At 22.6% G+C, this 19,564-nt stretch overlaps 5 protein-coding genes across 5 annotated transcripts; 3 read left to right on the top strand and 2 right to left on the bottom strand.

Moving 5' to 3' along the window:
- Positions 1-845: 845 nt before the first annotated feature.
- PVVCY_0701010 (conserved Plasmodium protein, unknown function) lies at positions 846-2,978 on the top strand (the record flags this gene model as incomplete). The annotated part of the gene is made up of 1 exon (XM_008627947.1): positions 846-2,978. One exon carries the CDS (start codon positions 846-848, stop codon positions 2,976-2,978), a length of 2,133 nt encoding a protein of 710 aa, XP_008626169.1.
- Positions 2,979-3,901: 923 nt separating this feature from the next.
- On the top strand, positions 3,902-5,514 carry PVVCY_0701000 (conserved Plasmodium protein, unknown function; the record flags this gene model as incomplete). Its single annotated transcript, XM_008627948.2, has 3 exons — positions 3,902-4,391; positions 4,478-4,892; positions 5,034-5,514. 3 exons carry the CDS (start codon positions 3,902-3,904, stop codon positions 5,512-5,514), a joined length of 1,386 nt encoding a protein of 461 aa, XP_008626170.2.
- Positions 5,515-6,648: 1,134 nt separating this feature from the next.
- Positions 6,649-9,891, top strand: PVVCY_0700990 (2-oxoglutarate dehydrogenase E1 component, putative; the record flags this gene model as incomplete). The annotated part of the gene is made up of 2 exons (XM_008627949.1): positions 6,649-6,812; positions 6,939-9,891. 2 exons carry the CDS (start codon positions 6,649-6,651, stop codon positions 9,889-9,891), a joined length of 3,117 nt encoding a protein of 1,038 aa, XP_008626171.1.
- Positions 9,892-10,445: 554 nt separating this feature from the next.
- On the bottom strand, positions 10,446-12,590 carry PVVCY_0700980 (conserved Plasmodium protein, unknown function; the record flags this gene model as incomplete). The annotated part of the gene is made up of 1 exon (XM_008627950.1): positions 10,446-12,590. The coding sequence occupies one exon, from the start codon at positions 12,588-12,590 to the stop codon at positions 10,446-10,448; it is 2,145 nt and encodes a 714-aa protein (XP_008626172.1).
- Positions 12,591-12,940: 350 nt separating this feature from the next.
- Positions 12,941-16,732, bottom strand: PVVCY_0700970 (conserved Plasmodium protein, unknown function; the record flags this gene model as incomplete). The annotated part of the gene is made up of 3 exons (XM_037634168.1): positions 12,941-14,034; positions 14,129-16,096; positions 16,180-16,732. The coding sequence occupies 3 exons, from the start codon at positions 16,730-16,732 to the stop codon at positions 12,941-12,943; spliced, it is 3,615 nt and encodes a 1,204-aa protein (XP_037490310.1).
- Between the last annotated feature and the right edge of the window lie 2,832 nt (positions 16,733-19,564).

The raw sequence follows: 19,564 nt of genomic DNA, 5'->3' as shown, positions 1-19,564 counted from the left end.
TTGGTTTGATATATTGCTTGTTAAACATATTTATATGGAGTATTGTGATTATATATATTACTATATATATATTGCACGCATAATTGAATTATATACATATTTAAAATTTTTATAAATATATTTATATATTATATATATTATCATTCTTTCCCTTTATATAGGGGATAAAAAAAAATAACAGATTTATAAAATATCCAATTTACAATTTTTTATATTGTAGCCATTTTTCCATGTCATAGTATTTATATTTTTATTTCAATGGCAGTTTAATAGTATTTTCATTTTTTTTATTCATTAATTCTTTTGCTTTATTTTATTAATTTTGTTTAATATTTTTCACTCTATTTGCATAATTTTTTTCAACTATTTTAAATATTCAGATATGCATATAATATTATTAATTAATATACCGTATGTATGTATGTATATATATATATATTATGTATATAATATTTTTTATATGCATGACCACGCATATAATTCGTAAGCGTTTGTTACTTCATTTCATTATTTTTTAAAAGTGTTATAAAATATTATTTTATATATTAATGATAATATATATTCCGCCAGCATTGATATTTTACTTTATTAATTTTTCATATTAGAATTTCAAAGATTGGCAAATACTTAAATACATTATACAATATAAATAAATAAAGAATGCATATACTATACAATGCATAGATAATGCATAGATATATGGTACTGCATTTTCATGTATACAAAAATTTCTATCATGTTATGGATATTTACTATACAATTGTTGCCATACAGATATAGAAAGAAAATTCCATCGTTAATTTATTATTTATATAATTTTATTTTTTTTCATATGTTTGTTAATAATGAATCAAAATCCAACTTACGGGGATTTTAATATCCATGACCGAAGGAAGGGAAACAATGTCAGCCATTTAAGAGAACAAAACCAAATGACCAATACAGACTATAATAAAAATAATCAAATATATCAAAGAAATAAATTAAATACCGGTAATATACCTCATATAAATTATATGAATAATGTTGGAAATAATAATAATCATCATGTTCAAGATAATGCTAATAGCTTTACAAATAATTATAATATAAATCCGAATGATAATTATAATATAAATCCAAATGATAATTTTAGTAATAATAATATGAACAGTCAGGCAGTTTCTTCAAACTATGTCAACACTCACCCTATTTTAGGAAAAAAACAAAATTACATGTTTAGCAATGATACAAATTCTAGTGGTATAAATATTTTAAATAACAAAGATAGTAACATAATAAATCGATCTTCTATTTTTAATGATAAAAAATTTGAAAATAAAAATAATACAACGGAAGTTGATAACTATCCAATATTTAGTCATAATAAAAATGTCAATATGGCTACCCATGCTAACGATGTTAGAACTATGCATGGGTTTTCCAATAATAGAAATATGGGATATGTTCAGAATTTTTCAAATATGTCAAACGTCCCAAATGTGCCAAATGTGCCAAATGGCCCCAATATAATGAACATGGGTAGTAACAAGTTTGGTAGTCCCGAAATGGGTGTTAAAGAAAATAGTAGCTTTATGAATGACCAGCTAAAATTTGTTAATAATAATATGCATCAATCTAGTGATGTAATAAATGGAAATATATTAAATAATAATACAACAAATAATTTTCAAACAGGTAATAGTAGTAGTATAGGTAGTAGTTTTTTGAAAAAAGCAAATTTATTTTTAAATAAAGGTATGGAAATAATGAGTCAAGAAAATAATAATACAAATAATAATAGTAATGATAAAGGGATTGTCCATAATATTTTTGAAACATTAACAAAAAATACAGATACAAATAGTGAGTTAAATAATTTAGTAAAAAGAGGAGTTACAAATATGGTTATGAATGAATTAGAAAAAAAAATAGAAATAAATAATTCAAGTTTTATTAGAAATAAATTATCAATATTACGAGATTATTTTAATGTTACACATTCATATGTACTTAGTAAAATATTATTTATAATAGTTCCTTATATATATATACGTAAAGCATTATTTGAATCTAGAACTTACTATGTATATACACATTTAAAAAAGAAAATGGAAACGAATATGCAAAATAAGAATTATAACTCATCTTTTATTTTTAATGGAAATTATAATGCATATAATAATAGCACAGATAATGTAAGCATGAACAGTAATATAAATAATACTCGATTTGAAAATAATAAAAATAATGGAAACCTTTTTTATAATGATAAAAAAGAGAATACAGAAACAGATAACAAAATGAATAATTTAAATTATATTGATTATAATAATAATATAGGTATATTTCAAGCAGATCTATACATCCCTTTAATGTCAGTTATTACTTATATTTTATTATATACAATAACAGTGACAGCTCAAAAAAATAATTTTATATTTAATCCAGATAATTTATTTAACACATCATCTTATATATTTATTTTATTATTTTTTGAAACAGCTATAGTCAAAATATTATTTTTATTAATGTGTAGAGATATTAATTTACCGTTTTTACACATTTTATCATTTATATCTTATAAGTTTGTTATAATGTGTGCATTAATAATTACAAAATTTTCTTATTACTTTTTATATTTTATGTATACATCAGCTTTTGGAGGTATTGATGATAGTATGAAGAATCTCGAGTTTGATAAAAAAAATAATTCACAAGTTTTCAAAAATTTGAATAATAATATGTCTTATCAATTAAGTCCATATAATTTAATTTTATTCTTAAATAGTAATGCTATGTATAGATTAACACAACTCTATTATTACATTACAGTGTCTGTACAAATGATTCAATTATTTAAATCTATACATTTATATATTCATGATAATTCAAACTTATCGAATGAATATAATATTAAAAGAATAAATATGATGATCCTTGTTTTTTCATTTTCCCAATTTTTTATGTGTTGGATGCTTACCCCATATTTTACTTAACTATATGAAGCAGACAATAAAAATAAAAAATAAAAAACCGAATATACTAAATATGGACATACTAAAAGTATTCCTATAATGATACTTTCCTTTTTTTTATGTATACTTAAATTTATAATTATATTTAATTTTTTTTATTTTTTAAATCTTTTTATTTGTTATATTTTTTTTTTCTTTATATTATTAAAAAAACTTTTATGTATATTTGAAATTAACTAGTTAAGACATTTTTTAGCTAAGCTAACAAAGGACTCGTAATATTATTATTATTATTGTTTGAAAATGGTGGCAATTTTAAGTGTTAATTTTTTTCCAGCAATTTGAAAAATTAACAATTTTATTTATGCTATTGCATACACACGTTATAAAACGGACGAGGAAATAAAAAATGTTTGCATTTATAAAAAGGGGTATATTTTTATTTACATATTTTTGTAAACTTTACAAACTTTATAAATTTTATAAAATTAAAAAATGTGTTTACCTATTCGTTGAAATGAACCCCATTTTGTCTAACACACATTATGTATTTTTCTCCCTTTTTATAAAACTTATAGTTTGGTATTAATTTTTTAATTACATTATAATTTTAAAATTTTACACACTTTATATGCTTCATAATTAAGGGTTATTTTTTTTTCTCCGTCATATTCGAAATATGAGTTTAATAATATTTTAAAATGTTTTGATATTTAATTAATTTTCTATATTTTATGCACTCCCAAAATAGACATACCATAAAGAGAAAAGAGAGTAATGACAAGTCATAGCAATTTATTATTTATTTATTATTTATTTATATCTATTTATTATTTTTTTTTTTTTTTTCAAAATAGGAGTTGAAATAATTAAGGAAAATATAGAGAGGGTAGAATAATTAAATACAAAAAAAAAAAATACACACATGGATAATAAAATATAGTATGTCATTTTGTTTTGTTAAAATGAAAATTGTAAGTTCGATAATATTTTTTCTTTTATTATTTTTTGTAAATTTATTTTTTGTAAAATCGAGATTTAAAAATAGTGAGCATTATAACGTCCCATTAAATGTCTTATTTAATAATGGAAAGAATATAAGAAAAAGATTATGCCATGATTGTTTTTATACAAATGAAGTGAATTTAATATATAAAAGTTGTAAAGCATTTGAAAATGTTAATTATTCAAAGATCAATAAATCGAAAATTTTACATTTTATTCACCAGTCTCCAAAAATAATTAAGAAATATGTTACAGTAAAAGCCAAATATAAACTTGATATCTTATCACCTAAATATATTAAAAGTTTTGTTGAAGATAAGCTTGATATTTTTTTTAATGGAATGATATTAATGAATAAGACATATAACCGGCATGGAATTATTTTAAATTTTTTTAACTTTTTCAGGACTCTCCTTTTTCGGTTTATAAGTAAGTTGTAACCTACATAATCGTTGTTCATTTAGTTTTTCACTTTTTTTTATTATGTATTTATTGTTTCACCTTTTTATTTGTAGCGATGTACATTATGCAGATATGCACCTCCTTTTTCCTGTTTCACTATTTGAATATTGTCTCTCAAAAAACTCAATCAAGCATTTTACACATTAGTGGGACAAAGTATGTTTCAAGAATTATTGGATTCATTCAGTTAAATTTAGTTAATTACTACATTAATGTGTTGAGTGAAGTTATACAATTAGTATTATTAAGAATATTATTTAACAAATATGAAGTTCAACTTATTAAAACTATATTATATAATAGTGCAGACTATTTTATAAATAAATCTTTGAAAAATAGTTACGAGATTATGTATCAATGTGCAAAGAAACTTGTCATAACAAAATTTAATAAACTAAGTTTGTTTACTTTTAACTATTTACGCTACTTTGTTTTAACAAATCTTTTTTTCAAACTGTTTAACGGAAGGTGAGTCTTTGGATAAGTTATTCATCCATATGTGCATGTTTGCTCGTTTGGCTATTCTTTATTTTGCTATCTTTTATTTTGCTATCTTTTATTTTGCTATTTTTTATTTTGCTATCTTATATTTTGCTATCTTTTTCTTAGCTATAACAAGTTTTCACCTAGTGATGTGAAAATGCCAGGAGTTTACTCAAACCCAAGGAAGAGTCTTGAAAAAGATATGACATATGCTACAAAAAGAGAAATAGACATATTACGAAATTATTGTAAAGAGACAGGATGTCATACATGCGGAGCAGTTTGTTATGACAAATTTATTGGGGATCATCAACCACCTATACAAGTTGTTAAAGACACAATCGAATATTATAAAAAAAAAAAATTTATTTTATATTTTTTAAAATTATTTAAATTATATGATACAAAACAAAGATTATATCCTCAATGTCTTCGATGCTCACAATTACAATCTGCTTCCGTCCGTTGCAAAAAATTAAAATTAATTCCGCATTATAACACAGTACGGATATTTCATTTTTCTACTGTTTTTCATTTATTTTTAAAAATGCTATTGCTAACAAAATGGAAAAAAATAATTTTTTGGGATGGAGATAATGTAGATTGATCGAGCGAAAAAAATAAACAAAAAACATAACTTATTACAACTTAATCAGAATATATTCCCTACATTTGAATTTTTTTAAGTGAAATATTTTTAAATTATTAAGTTATGAAGACGAAGTAGAAGGATAGTACTATGACAACATTATGAAATAACTAATTTGCTGTCAGTAATCATTTTTTGTAAATAAACAACAAACCTATATATATTTATTTTTTTATGTATGTATATATTTGTTCTCCATATAATTATTTATAAATAGCACGAAGCTGATAGGTGTATATATTTTATACATTTGTTTTATAATTTGGAAAAATATTTAATATTTGAAAAAAACAAAAAGACAAGTATAATCACTTGTCGAGCTGTCACTTTTATTTGTGGGTATATACATACATATATTTATTTTTTTTGTTATTTAATATGCTATATTTTTTTTATATCTTTACCTTTTGAGTAATCTGTTACAAAATATAAAATTGAAAAAAAAGATGATGCATATATTTATAAATAGCACGTCATATAATTACAAAAAAAAAAAACATGCATATGTTTTCATTATTTGTTCATTTGTTTAGCTATTTTTATTTTCATTTTTTATATCAATTTGGTTTCATAATTATTATGTGAAAAACACAAAATTATAATTTTTTTTTTTTTTTTATGTAATATACCCCGTTTAGTTACAATATTATGTTATATATACATACGCTATTGTTTTTCCATTTGGTTAGTAATTTATACAAATAATAAACATATTAAATAATTTTTTCCCATAAAATAGTGGGGAAAAAGTAATATACAATTGTATAAATACTTACATAATTATTAACATTCGTTTTATTTAATATTATATTTATATATAATATTTATATATAATATATTTTTTCCCTTTTTTTTTTCACATTTGCCAACACACAAAAAACAGTATATAATGAAAATGAAAATATAATATGTTTTGTACTATTTAACTATAAAATAACTTTTAATCCAATTATGTATATTATATTTTAGCCTTATTAAAATATTTATTTGAGAGTGTATGCGTGTGCGTATGCTCATACATAATATATTTATTTTTGGGCATACATTTGGTGAACTAGCGTTATAGATTGCGCGTTTTCAAAAAGGCTAAAGATGAAAAAGATATTATGCCAAAACAACTTAATGCAAAAAAGTAGAAAAAATGGAAATACTATAAAGAGATGTATACATACAAGTAGTGTATTATACAACGAAGGATTTAACCCAAGTATGGCTTCATACTTAGAAAGTGCTTATCGTCTATGGAAAAATGATCGGTAAATTTGAAAAAAATTTATGTACATGTTAATAAAGAAGTATTTTTTTTTGTGCTATTAACCTGAATTGTTCATATTTTTTAACATTTTTTAATTCTTTTATAATTTTTTACCTGATTTGTTCAGAAATACATTAGACAAATCATGGGACCAATATTTCACGAATATATGTAATGGAATGCCCAATCAAGGTTTACTAGATGAAACAAGTAGAATAATATACCAAAATAGTGATAGAGAATATGGTGAACGACATAATAATCTTCGAATTACATATGTAAATGAAGAAATGATAGAAAAAGGAAAAACAGGAAATATATATGACATAGCTAGAGTTGCACAGCTAATTAGATGGTATCAAAAAAATGGTCATTTATATGCACAAACAAATCCATTACCTTTACCAAATATAGTACCATATACAAGTATTCATAATGGAAATAATAATGAAAAAAAAATGACTTATAAAAATTTTGGATTTACTGAAGAAGATTTAAAAAAAGAATTTTCATTTGATTTGCCATCAATTACAGGATTTTCTAGTTATGGAAATAAAACATGCACACTTGAATGTTTAATAAATAAATTAGAAGAAACATATTGTCAAACAATAGGATTTGAATATATGCATATATCAGATGAAAATATTGTAAATTATATAAGAAAAAGAATAGAAAATGATAGAACATACCATTTTAGTAATAATGAAAAAAAAGAAATATTAGAATTTACTGCACGAGCATTTATATTTGAAAATTATATGGCTGCAAAATTTGCTACAACAAAAAGATTTGGTGTGGATGGATGTGAAACATTAATAACAGGTATGAAGAAGTTAGTCAAAAGAGCATGTAAATTAAATATTGATAGTGTATTGATGGGTATGTCTCATAGGGGTAGACTAAATGTATTATTTAATGTATTACATAAACCTTTAGAACAAATGATGTCTGAATTTCGAGGAAAAACTGGATTTAGTGATAATATATGGGGTAATACTGGTGATGTAAAATATCATTTAGGTGTTGAAATTGATCATTATGATGAAGAGAGTAATAGATATATACATCTAGGTATTGTTGAGAATTCTTCACATTTAGAATCTGTTAATCCCATTTTAATGGGGCAAACTAGAGCCCAACAATATTATTGTAATGATAAAGAAAAAAAAAAGGTGTTACCTATAATTATACATGGTGATGCATCTATAGCTGGACAAGGAATTGCATATGAAACATTTCAAATGTCTAAATTACCAAGTTATAGTGTTGGTGGTACTATACATATAGTCGTAAATAATCAAATTGGGTTCACAACATATCCAGTAGATGCAAGATCAGGAAAATATTGTACTGATATAGGAAAATGTATAGATATCCCAATTATACATGTAAATGCAGATGACCCAGAAGCAGTAACATATGTATTCGATCTAGCATTAGATATAAGAAATAAATTTAATATTGATACAATTATTGATTTAGTAGGATATCGAAAATATGGTCATAATGAATTAGATATGCCTAAATTTACAAACCCATTATTATATGATGTAATAGCTAGACATAAATCTGTTCTTGATATTTATAGTAAAAAATTAATAGATGAAAATGTAATAACATTAAAAGAATTTGAAGAAAATAAAAAAAAAATATATGACTATTATGAACAAGTATATGAACAATCAAAAAATTTCGAACCCAAACCTATGAGTAAAAAATATCTTCCACAATGGGAGCATATGGTTAATCCTCAAAATTTTTCTCCATCTAGAAAAACTGGAGTTGAAAAAGATATTTTAATAAATTTAGGGAAACAAATATTTACTATAAAAAAAAATTTTAATCCTCATCCAATTATTGCAAAATTATTTAAAAGTCGTATAACAAGTTTAGAAACAGGAGATAATATTGATTTTGGAACTGCAGAATTATTAGCATATGCAACATTACTTTCTGATGGTTTTCATGCTCGTATATCTGGTCAAGATTCACAAAGGGGAACCTTTTCCCATAGGCATGCAATATTACATGACCAAACTACTTATGAAGAATATAACATATTTGATTCTTTAAAAACTCCCCATACAATAGAAGTTAATAATTCATTATTGTCAGAATATGCTTGTTTGGGATATGAAATTGGTTATAGTTATGAACACCCAGATGCACTAGTTGTTTGGGAAGCACAATTTGGTGACTTTGCAAATGGTGCACAAGTTATGATAGATAATTATATTGCATCTGGTGAAACAAAATGGAATAAACAATCAGGAATTGTTATGTTGTTACCCCATGGATATGATGGACAAGGACCTGAGCATTCATCCGCTCGTATTGAAAGATTTTTACAATTATGTGACGATAGGGAAGATATTGCTAACTATTCAGTAGATAAAGATAAAAAAATAATACAGCAACATAATATGCAAGTTATAAATTGTACTAAACCTTCAAATTTATTTCATGCATTAAGGAGACAAATGCATAGAGCATTTCGTAAACCACTTGTTGTTATAACTCCCAAAAAAATGTTAAAAATGAGAATGGCATTTGATAATATAAATAATTTTTTAACTTCAACTGAATTTTTACCATATTTGGCAGAAGAATTTGAACATAAATTAAAACCAAAAGAAGAAATAAAAAGAATTATTTTATGTTCAGGACAAGTTTATTATGATTTGTTAAATTATAGAGATACAAATAATATACAAAATATTGCTATAGCTAGAATTGAACAATTATCACCATTTCCATTTAAAAGTTTTATGAACGACCTAAAAAATTATCCTAATTTAAGAGATGTTATATGGGTACAAGAAGAACATATGAATATGGGCCCATGGTTTTATGTTTCAAGGCGTATTGAAGCAGCTATTAAACAATTAAAAAATGATATTCCATCATGGAATATAGAAATACCTGAGGTTAATTATTCAGGTCGAGATGTTTATGCTGCTCAATCAGCTGGAGATTTAAATTTGCATTTGTATCAATTAGATGAATTTTTAGTCGATGCCTTTGATTTAAATAAGAAATATCACATGCACGCTCAGAAATATATCAACTCACCATAAAAATTTGTTCAGAAAAAAAAATCCAGCTAGCCAAAAATGTAAATTTATTTTGTTATTTTTGTAAATTATCGCTATTTGCTATTATTTTTTATGTACATTTTTTATTTATGTCATTTTTTTTATTTCTGTGCATATATTTTTGCACATTTTTTAATTACACACATTTATTTCTGTACATTTATCTTTGGCAGTCATTTAAACATCATACGCCATAAAATATGTTTGTAATTTTCTTTTAACCCTATTAGGGTTTCTTTTTATAATGAACAAAAAATTGAAATGTTTTATAGTTATCATAATAATAGTGCACACATTTGTTTTTTTTACAAAATTGGTATTCAATCAAATGTTGTAAACATAATGTACGAAGTTATGTTAGTTGTGGTTTTGGGTGTATGTATACTTTTGCATGGCTTCACATTTTAAGCACTTGTCGAATTTTTTATTATGAGTGTGGTGGTGAAATGGTATAAAAATGACGTAAACAAATGAAAAGGAAAAAAATATAACTAAAAAAGAAAAAAAGTGTGTATGTATAAAGGGTTGGGGACCCTCTACAAATCATCAATAGGCTGCTCTGTTACTAAATTATTTTTTAAACAATATTTATGCATAAATTTTGAGTAAAAATCAAGGGGTATTCCCTTTCCATGTGTGTGTTTCCGTCTTGGTGAATTTTGATATGTACAACATAAAAAAATGAGTTTAAAAGTTTCAGAAAAGGTTTTTATTTTATCATTAAGAATAGACTTTAATTTATCGTTATAAGTATTATATCCCCATTCACAAAAATATAATTTAACTTTATTATTAAATCTTATATCATTATTTAAAGCATTTAAATCTTCATATTTATCATCAATGATGTGTATCATATTATTAGTATGATATGTATTGATTATGTTATAAACCAAGTTACATTTATTTTTAAGGATCATATTATAATCTGAATTTTTATTTAAATAATAATTTTTTTTTCCAGTTTTTTTAAAGTATTTATAATAGTTTATATCCATATTATATGGATCATAAATATAATCAATCTGTTCTTGACTATTTTTATTATTTACATTTTGTGTATTGGTTGATTTTATAAGTTTTCCCAACTTTCTCAATATAACTAAACCACTATCCTCTTTATTTTCATTTAAACTATTTTTTCCATACACACGTAACAGATGATTATTTTTTTCATCTTTTATGTGAACTCCAAACTGATTTAATGTATATTTTATAAAATCAGAATCTTCAACAGTTGAAATAATATAAATAGGTTTACCATATTTATTAATATTATTATTTATTATATCTATAGCTGTAACATTCCAAGTTTCATGATATTTTTTATCTTGTTCATTTAGATTATTAATTGGATATCTATATTTTAATAAATTTGTATATGCTTTATTTTCATTATTGATTAGTAAGTTTCGTATTTTATTAAATTCAGTTGAAATTTGTTCATATTTTATATTATATTTTTTATACAACTCTAAATATTTATTATTTATATAAAAATTTTCGAATTCAACTCTAAAGCTTGGAAAAATATTACTAAGATTTTCTATTCTTTTATATTTTACAATATTATTTGGGTTGAATGTATTGTTTGTGAGGTCTTTAGCAAGTTGGTATGCCAGGTCCTCACTTTCTTCCATTTCGCTAGCTGGTTCATGTTCATTAGTTTCTGTATTTATATTGTTTGATTTGTTTTTCATGAATTTTTCAAGTTTACTACCAATCGCATTTGATGACTTGCTCATGGATATAAGTTGATTAATGTCATAGTTATATTTTGTACATATATCATTTATATTGTCATATATATATTTAATAGCAATTACTAAATCTTGATTTCGTTTTATATATTTAAAAATATATAATAAACGTGTGTAAAAAAATTTAGGAATAATTTTTAATAATATAAATAAGTCATCATTTTCATTATTAATTGTCTGATTTGGTTTAGCATAATCATTAAAGAGATATGTTTTATCATGTGTTATAAATTTATATAAAGGAAGGTTTGAAATTTGTTTCTTATTAAATAAGAATTGACATTTAAAAAGTTTTATAAATGTTATAAATGCTACAACAATTTTTTCTTGCTTGTTCATATTTATAACACCATCAAAATTAAATATAAACATATCATCAGGGTAATAATTTAATACATTGGGTATGTCATAATTTTTGTCACTATATATTAATGAGTTTTCTAAATATTTTTCATTTTGGGAGTTATCACTAACTAGTTTTGTTTCACCATTTTCAGACTGTTCAACTTTTACATTTGTTAATTCAGGATCATAAGATGGAACCTTTTTAACATCCTTTATTTCAATATCCTTCAGTATATTATATATACACATTCCTTCATTATATATATTTGAGTCATCTTCTTGATTTTTAAAAATATTTATATTTAAATTTTTATTTACCTGAATATTTTCTGGTTCGAACTTTTTTATTTCATATGTTTCATTATTATCTCCATTTTCTGGATTCGAATTTAAGTAAATATTTTGCTTATGTTTATAATTTTTTAATTTTATTTTTTTTCTTTTTTCATGTTTTATATTGTATATAGAATTTATGTATGTATACACATTATCTTTGTTTTTACATTTTACATTAGATTCCAAACAAATAAATAAAAATACAAACCAAACAGTCAGCCACACCATGTTGCTTATCATACTATATACCCATGGGATGGTATATAAAAAATAACTTATTCTTTTTCAATCTTTTTCTCATCGTTAATTTGTTTGCTTAATTTATTTCTTCATTTTGCATATTCTTACTTCGTTTGTTTATTTATTATTATTATTTTTTTTTTTTTTTTAAATTTTTTTTTAAAATTATTTAGGGCATGGCTTCTCGGAAGCAGTGGAGAGTGCCAATAAAAGTCGATAAAGTTGAAAAGGTTGATAAAAAAATATGACAAAATTAAGTTAATGCAAAGTTATTTATACAAAGTTATTTATACATAGTTAGTTATACAAAGGTATTTATACATAGTTAGTTATACAAAATAGTGATATTTTTAAAACTCCTGAGTAATGTTATATACAGCATATAGGAGCCAGTAAGAACGTACGTAAAGTTCTTTTTCACATTTAAATTTAATTAAAAAAAATATATAATGTATTTTAAAAAAAAAGAAAAAAGATAAGAGATATTGATTGTATATATTTAAAAAAGATAAATTTTTTTTTTCGATTTTTTCAGGATTTGTATTATTATAAGGAGAAAAAAAAACGGTGTGCATATAGTTAAAGAATTTATTTTTATTTTTTGAAATATCTGTATTTTCTTTCATTTTGTCTAAAATATTAAAAACAAATCTAGCATTATATTTAATATTATTCATAAATAAACATCCAATATTCATTAATAAGTTTATAATGTTATTCTCGTCGATATATATTCTTTTATTTATTTTACTTTTACACTTTTTTAAAAAAAGTAAACTCTTGTCACTATAATTACTTGATAAGGTATTACAATTGTCAGAAGATAATTCCTGTTCACTATCTTTCCATTCTTTTTCTTTAAACTGTTTAGTAGTTTTATCTTTATCCACATTAGTACGATTTTTCTCTTTGACGGTACAACCGTTTAATTTGTTCATGTCATTTTGAACGTCCTTATTATTAATAAATTTATTTTTAAATAATTTATTTTTTTTTAACTCGGAAAAGTATATAAGATATGCATTTATGGAATTGTTATAATTTTGTAGATCATGGTTGTATAATTCTAGTGTATCATAGTTCTTGTTAATAATTTGATTGTAATAATATATATGATTTAAAATGTATTTTTTATTTAAAATATTATGTTTAGTATTTATACATTTGAAATCTATACTACATATGGATATACATAAATCTAAAAATGTATTTACAATTATTTCAAAACTATTTGATAACGATTTTTTACTTAAAATATAATCACCATTTTTATTATATCCAAATTTATGCCATTTTTTTTTTTTTTTTTTTTTATTTTCATATTTTTGTAAATAGTTATTCATTACAATTTTAACGACAGGAATTGTTTTCGATTCTACTTTGTCTCTCTTCACTTTTCTGTAAAATCCCTTTTTGTTTAGTGGGTCTTTCCTGGGTCGGTTGCCTACAAGAGTAAGATATAAATCGGTGATGTGTTAGTGTGTAAAATTATGCACAGACTTATGTAGTGATGAGTCAGGTATAATGGATGAACATACCGAGGAGGATTCCGATGGGATGAATTGGGGAGGTGGTGATTTCACGGTATAGGGAATTAGAGGGGGATGTGTAAGTTGTGTGGTGTAATCCATGTGTATATTTATAAGCCAATTTGATTGAAAATATAAGAAATATATTAAAAAAGGTAGATGAAAAATATAGATTATGAAAATGTATAAATATATAAAATGAATTAATAATAAAATAAGTAAAATAATCTATATTAAATTTATTTTGAGAAAAATATTTTTTTGAATTGTCATAAAAAATTAAATTATCACTTGAATCACTATCTTTATATGAATCTAAATCTGATTCAAAAATATCTGTATTATTTTTTTTTTTAAAATATTTATATATATCATTATATATATTATTTTGATTATTTATTATGTTGTAGTCATTATTATTTTCTGTTCTTATATAAAAAAAGTCTAATTTATTTTTTATATCTTGCTCATATTTATTTCTTTTTTTTTTATTTTGTTTTTGTTTTTTAATATTTTCCATAAACTCTTTAGTAGTTAATAATGATTCGATTTTATTATTTAACATTTTATATGTATATATTTCATTTTTTTTTATTTTCTTTTTTATATATTCATTATGTATTAAGGTATTATCTTTTTTTAGTCTAGGTACAACAATATAGTTGTTGTTTTCAAAAGTTTCACCCACCATTTTAGCAACATAACAATTATTTTCTAACCGGGTTTTATTATTACAATTTTGGTTTTCACCATAATTAATAGGATTGTCTATTATCAAATTGTTTTTACCATCACTGTTTGATAGTTCAATATTTTTAATAAAAAAGGAATATATATTATATTGTATAATTGTGCTTACACTTTTAATAATATTTTCAAACCCTTCACAATTACTTATATACTTTTTTCTTTTTACATATTTATATATATATTTTATTTTCATGTTTTCTTTTAATAATATTTCTAACACCTTTATAGATTTCTCTTTTTCTCTATCCATATTATTTTCTATTATTTTTTTTTTTTTCTTAACTTTTTTTTGTTTATCCGGTTGTGTTTGCTCTCTTTTGCTTATTGGGATATTTACTTTATTTTGTTTACTTTCCTTTTTTTCCTTTTCCTCATTTTGTAGTGTCATAATGTCTGCCTGAAGGTCAAGAGTGTGTAGCATTTGCATTTTCTTTTTCATCGCATAAGCATAGTTTTCAGACTCATCACTTCCTTTGAGTTTGGTGACTTTTTCAACTTGAGCATTGACGTTGATATTATTTATGGAATTCCATAAGACATCATTAGATTTGTTTACTTCTCCTATTAAGGAATCTGAATAATTTTCAAAATCCTTTTTAATGTTTGATTTAAATTTGTGTGTAGTATCAATAGGGGATATAATAAAATCAGAAATGATATTTGTATGTTCATTTTCTCTTTTTAATGTATATAATAAATTATTATTTGAATTTGTAAATTTATTTAAATAATTTTTTTTTGTTTTTAATTTTATTTGTCTTAATATATATATCAAACATGAATTAATATTAGCATGTTTATTATTTTTTCCAAATCTTTTTGTCAAATATGTATGAAATAAAGTAGGCAAAATAGATAGAGAAAAATATAACAATATATATATATGCTCACTAGTTAGTTTTTCAAACATTAACATTATTTTTTTTAGTTTCAAATAGTTTTTTATATTAAAATGTTTTTTATTTATCTTTTTTATGTCATCCTTATTTATGTCATGCTTATTTATGTGGTTGTCATGTATCGTATTCCCAACCTTTTTAATTTCATTTTTTAAACTTTTTTTTACATTTGAAAGACTGCCTTCTAAGTTCGTGTATAAATTGGCTATATCATTGAATTTTTTTTGTTTTTCTTTTTTTTCTTTATAATTTGTATTTTCATCAGGTTTGTTTGGGCAGTCATCCAACAAACTTCCGTCTGAGGCAGATCCAGTTACATTGGGCATCCCTACATGAAAGATCATTATTTTATACTAAATTTACATTATTTATTAAGCGGAATATACACTATTTTTTATTTTATTTTTTTACCATTGTCCGTCGTGAGACCAGAGCGAGGGGCATCGTATATGTCCTTAAGTTTGTTGTACAAATAATTGTAATAATTATAAGAATTAGAGTAGTAGTAATATTTTATTAATATTGTAAAATGGTTTTTGATTAGCAAAATAAACGGATCATACTTATCCCCACTTATAAATGTACATATGTAAAGGAAATAATTAAAAATATCACTATTTATTATAAGTATATATAAAAATTCTATATATATATCAATATTATTATTACATAGATTTAATAGATGTTTAACTAATTCATCATATTGTCTAATCAAATTATAAAAACTTAAGTTTGAAATGTTTTTTATATTTTTATTATTGCCAAATATTTTTAGGGATTTGTCTTTATTTATATTTACTATATCTTTTTCTGCTTGTTCTAATTCTACATGTTTAGCATATTTCATATACTTTTTTCGATATTTATATAATTTCTTTGACAATGTAACTACCTTCTCACAAATATCTTTCACCTTGTCATTATAAATAAAACTACCTTTAACTCCATACCCAACATTTGTCATTTTGTCATTGCATATATTTTACATTATTGTATCATATTTATGGGTATACCCATTTTTCAGTTCCATCTATTTAGTATAACATACTATAGCATATTCTTTAAACTATTTCTGTTGCACTTTATTAAGTTTATAATTAGAGTAAAAAAATAACAAAGATAATATATATTTATAAAAATACGGGAGAAAACGGTTTAGCAAAAATGTTTTTTTTTTTTTTTTTTCAGAACATAAGTTATAGTACCTTTTCCATTACTCTCTCACATATTTTAGTATATTATGATTTTACTAAAATATGTTTTTTTCAAAAATTTTATTTTACTAAACCCCCAAAAAAATAACATGATAAAATATTAGCACTTTAAATAGGTAGTGAAAAAATGTATACCTCATAATTAATTTTATTATATTTGGGTTGGGTAAACGTATGTTTATAAAAAAAAAAAAAAAAAAAAAAAAAAAACACGGAAATATTACTACAAACGTGTTCCTACTTTTAAAATTTGATAAAGATTGAAAATGTTTAACTAGTATGTAAGTGACAAATTTAGAAAGATTAGTAAAATTACATGATTGGTGAGACTACTCTCTACATTATGGATCGAGTGATTAGTTAACTTGTCATTCATTCTTTTGTTTTTCATTAAATTGTGATAAAAAAATAACAAGTTTTTAAAATATTCAATTAAAAAATGGAAAAAAATTACAACAATTTTTATGCTTAACAATTATCTTTCCCCTTGTTTGTATCAACAGTGTGCGTGTGCAACATTTTATATGTATACTTAATTTTGAAAAATAAAAAATGAATAAAAAGTTGGCAAATATAAACGATATTAATTTGGCATATTCAACTGTTGTTAGGGCTGTAAGTGGGTATAAAATCATATGTTTATTTTTTTTATTTTTTTTTTTATAAATTATATATTTTTGTTTTCTCTTAATATATAAACACCAATTAAGTATGGCCATTTATCGGATGTAAAAATTGTTAATGTTTAAACAGGACTTGAATGAGACTATCAAATATGTTTACAATTTATTTGTTTTCCAAAAGCCTTAAGATATTTATTTACTTGTTATGGTTGCATTTTATAACTTAAAAAATATTTTATTTTTAGCTTAACGAGAAATGCTATAAATATTATATACACATTGTATCGTAGTTAATTTTTGCATTTACATTTTTACAGTTTTACATTTTTACATGTTTACATTTTTACGTTATATATTTGCATTGCTGAAATAAATGGGTAAATTGCTAACCCAATCAGTACATATTTTACTTGTAATTATTTTTTAATATTTTATAAAAAGTGTAACAAAATTAAGAGAAATATATATGTGTTGTATAACTTGAGAAATAGTGTTACTACAATTATAAACATTACACTCTTTTTTTAAACAACCTTTTTAATATTATGGGTATTGAAAGAAATGTATAAAAAATAAAACTTATATATTAAGAGGACGTGAAAAGGAATTGACATTCTTTTTTCATTAATAGGTATGCATAACCATTTGGTTGTTTTTCATTTTGTATGTTTTTCATTTTGTATGCTTTCCATTTTGTATGTTTTCCATTTTGTATGTTTTTCATTTTGTATGCTTTCCATTTTGTATGTTTTTCATTTTGTATGCTTTCCATTTTGTATGTTTTTCATTTTGTATGCTTTCCATTTTGTATGTTTTTCATTTTGTATGTTTTTCATTTTTATTTTATTTTTTTTTATAACTTGCATATAAGTAAAATAACAAGTTTGTACACACATAAATAAAATCTTAATTTTTAAACTTGAGTTATTTGAGGAACGAAGGAAAATTGTAAATATTTTTTTTACACACATATATAAAAAAAATAAAAATATAAACATAATAAATTATTTTTATTATTTGTGTCTTAGACAATAAATTATATATTACATGATAAAATATGGTGGTACTTATATAAAACAATAATATTATTATATATTGCATATATATCCATAATTATTTACATTTTTACAAAATAATAAGGTTGCAATATGTATCCTTTGTATATTATTAATATTTATTAATTTGTTCTCTCTCTATATATTATTTATTGTATAAAAAATTGAAATTATTTTTAAGAGAAATATGTGTAAATATTCAATAGTTGTGTATACACAATTGTCTCATTACCATTCTTTTTAATTTCATTTTATTTCCCCACTATTTCCCCCTATTTTTAATACCACTAATTTTTTTATTTCATTATATCCCATTTTTCTTATATCCCTCTTTTTAATTTTTTCCATTTCTTTCCATTTCTTTACGTATTTATGTTATATCCTACTTCGCTTCCTTGTTTGCGTGATTAAATAATATTTTATTTCCCCAATTTGTTTCATTAATTATAATTTTTTTTAGCCATATGCATTTCATTAGTTTTATTATAGCTTCCTTTGTGAATGACAAAAAAAAAGGAAAAAAATAAAAATAGTTAATCATGACATTTATAAAAAAATATATAATGTATTACACAATTTTTGTTTCATTATATATTTCATTTTAATTATTTTATTACAATTTTTATATTATATTACACATATATTTCATGAGACAATTTACAAATGTGTGGCTGTACAAAGATGAATATGTTTTAAATATATTTTGCTGTTTAATTGGTATAAGCTTTTATCAATTATTTTAAGGTAAATCAATATATGTGTAATTATTTTTGTATTTACAGAATATCATGTCACACAGTTAGACATTTCCATTAAAACAAAGTCTATTTGTGTTGTTTGTATATATATTGTTTTTATATGCATAGCATATATAAGATTACTAACAGTTTAGTATTTGCACACA

The sequence above is a fragment of the Plasmodium vinckei genome (assembly GCF_900681995.1).
Source record: "Plasmodium vinckei vinckei genome assembly, chromosome: PVVCY_07".
Lineage (NCBI taxonomy): Eukaryota > Apicomplexa > Aconoidasida > Haemosporida > Plasmodiidae > Plasmodium > Plasmodium vinckei.
This window is presented reverse-complemented; position numbering and strand designations above follow the sequence as displayed.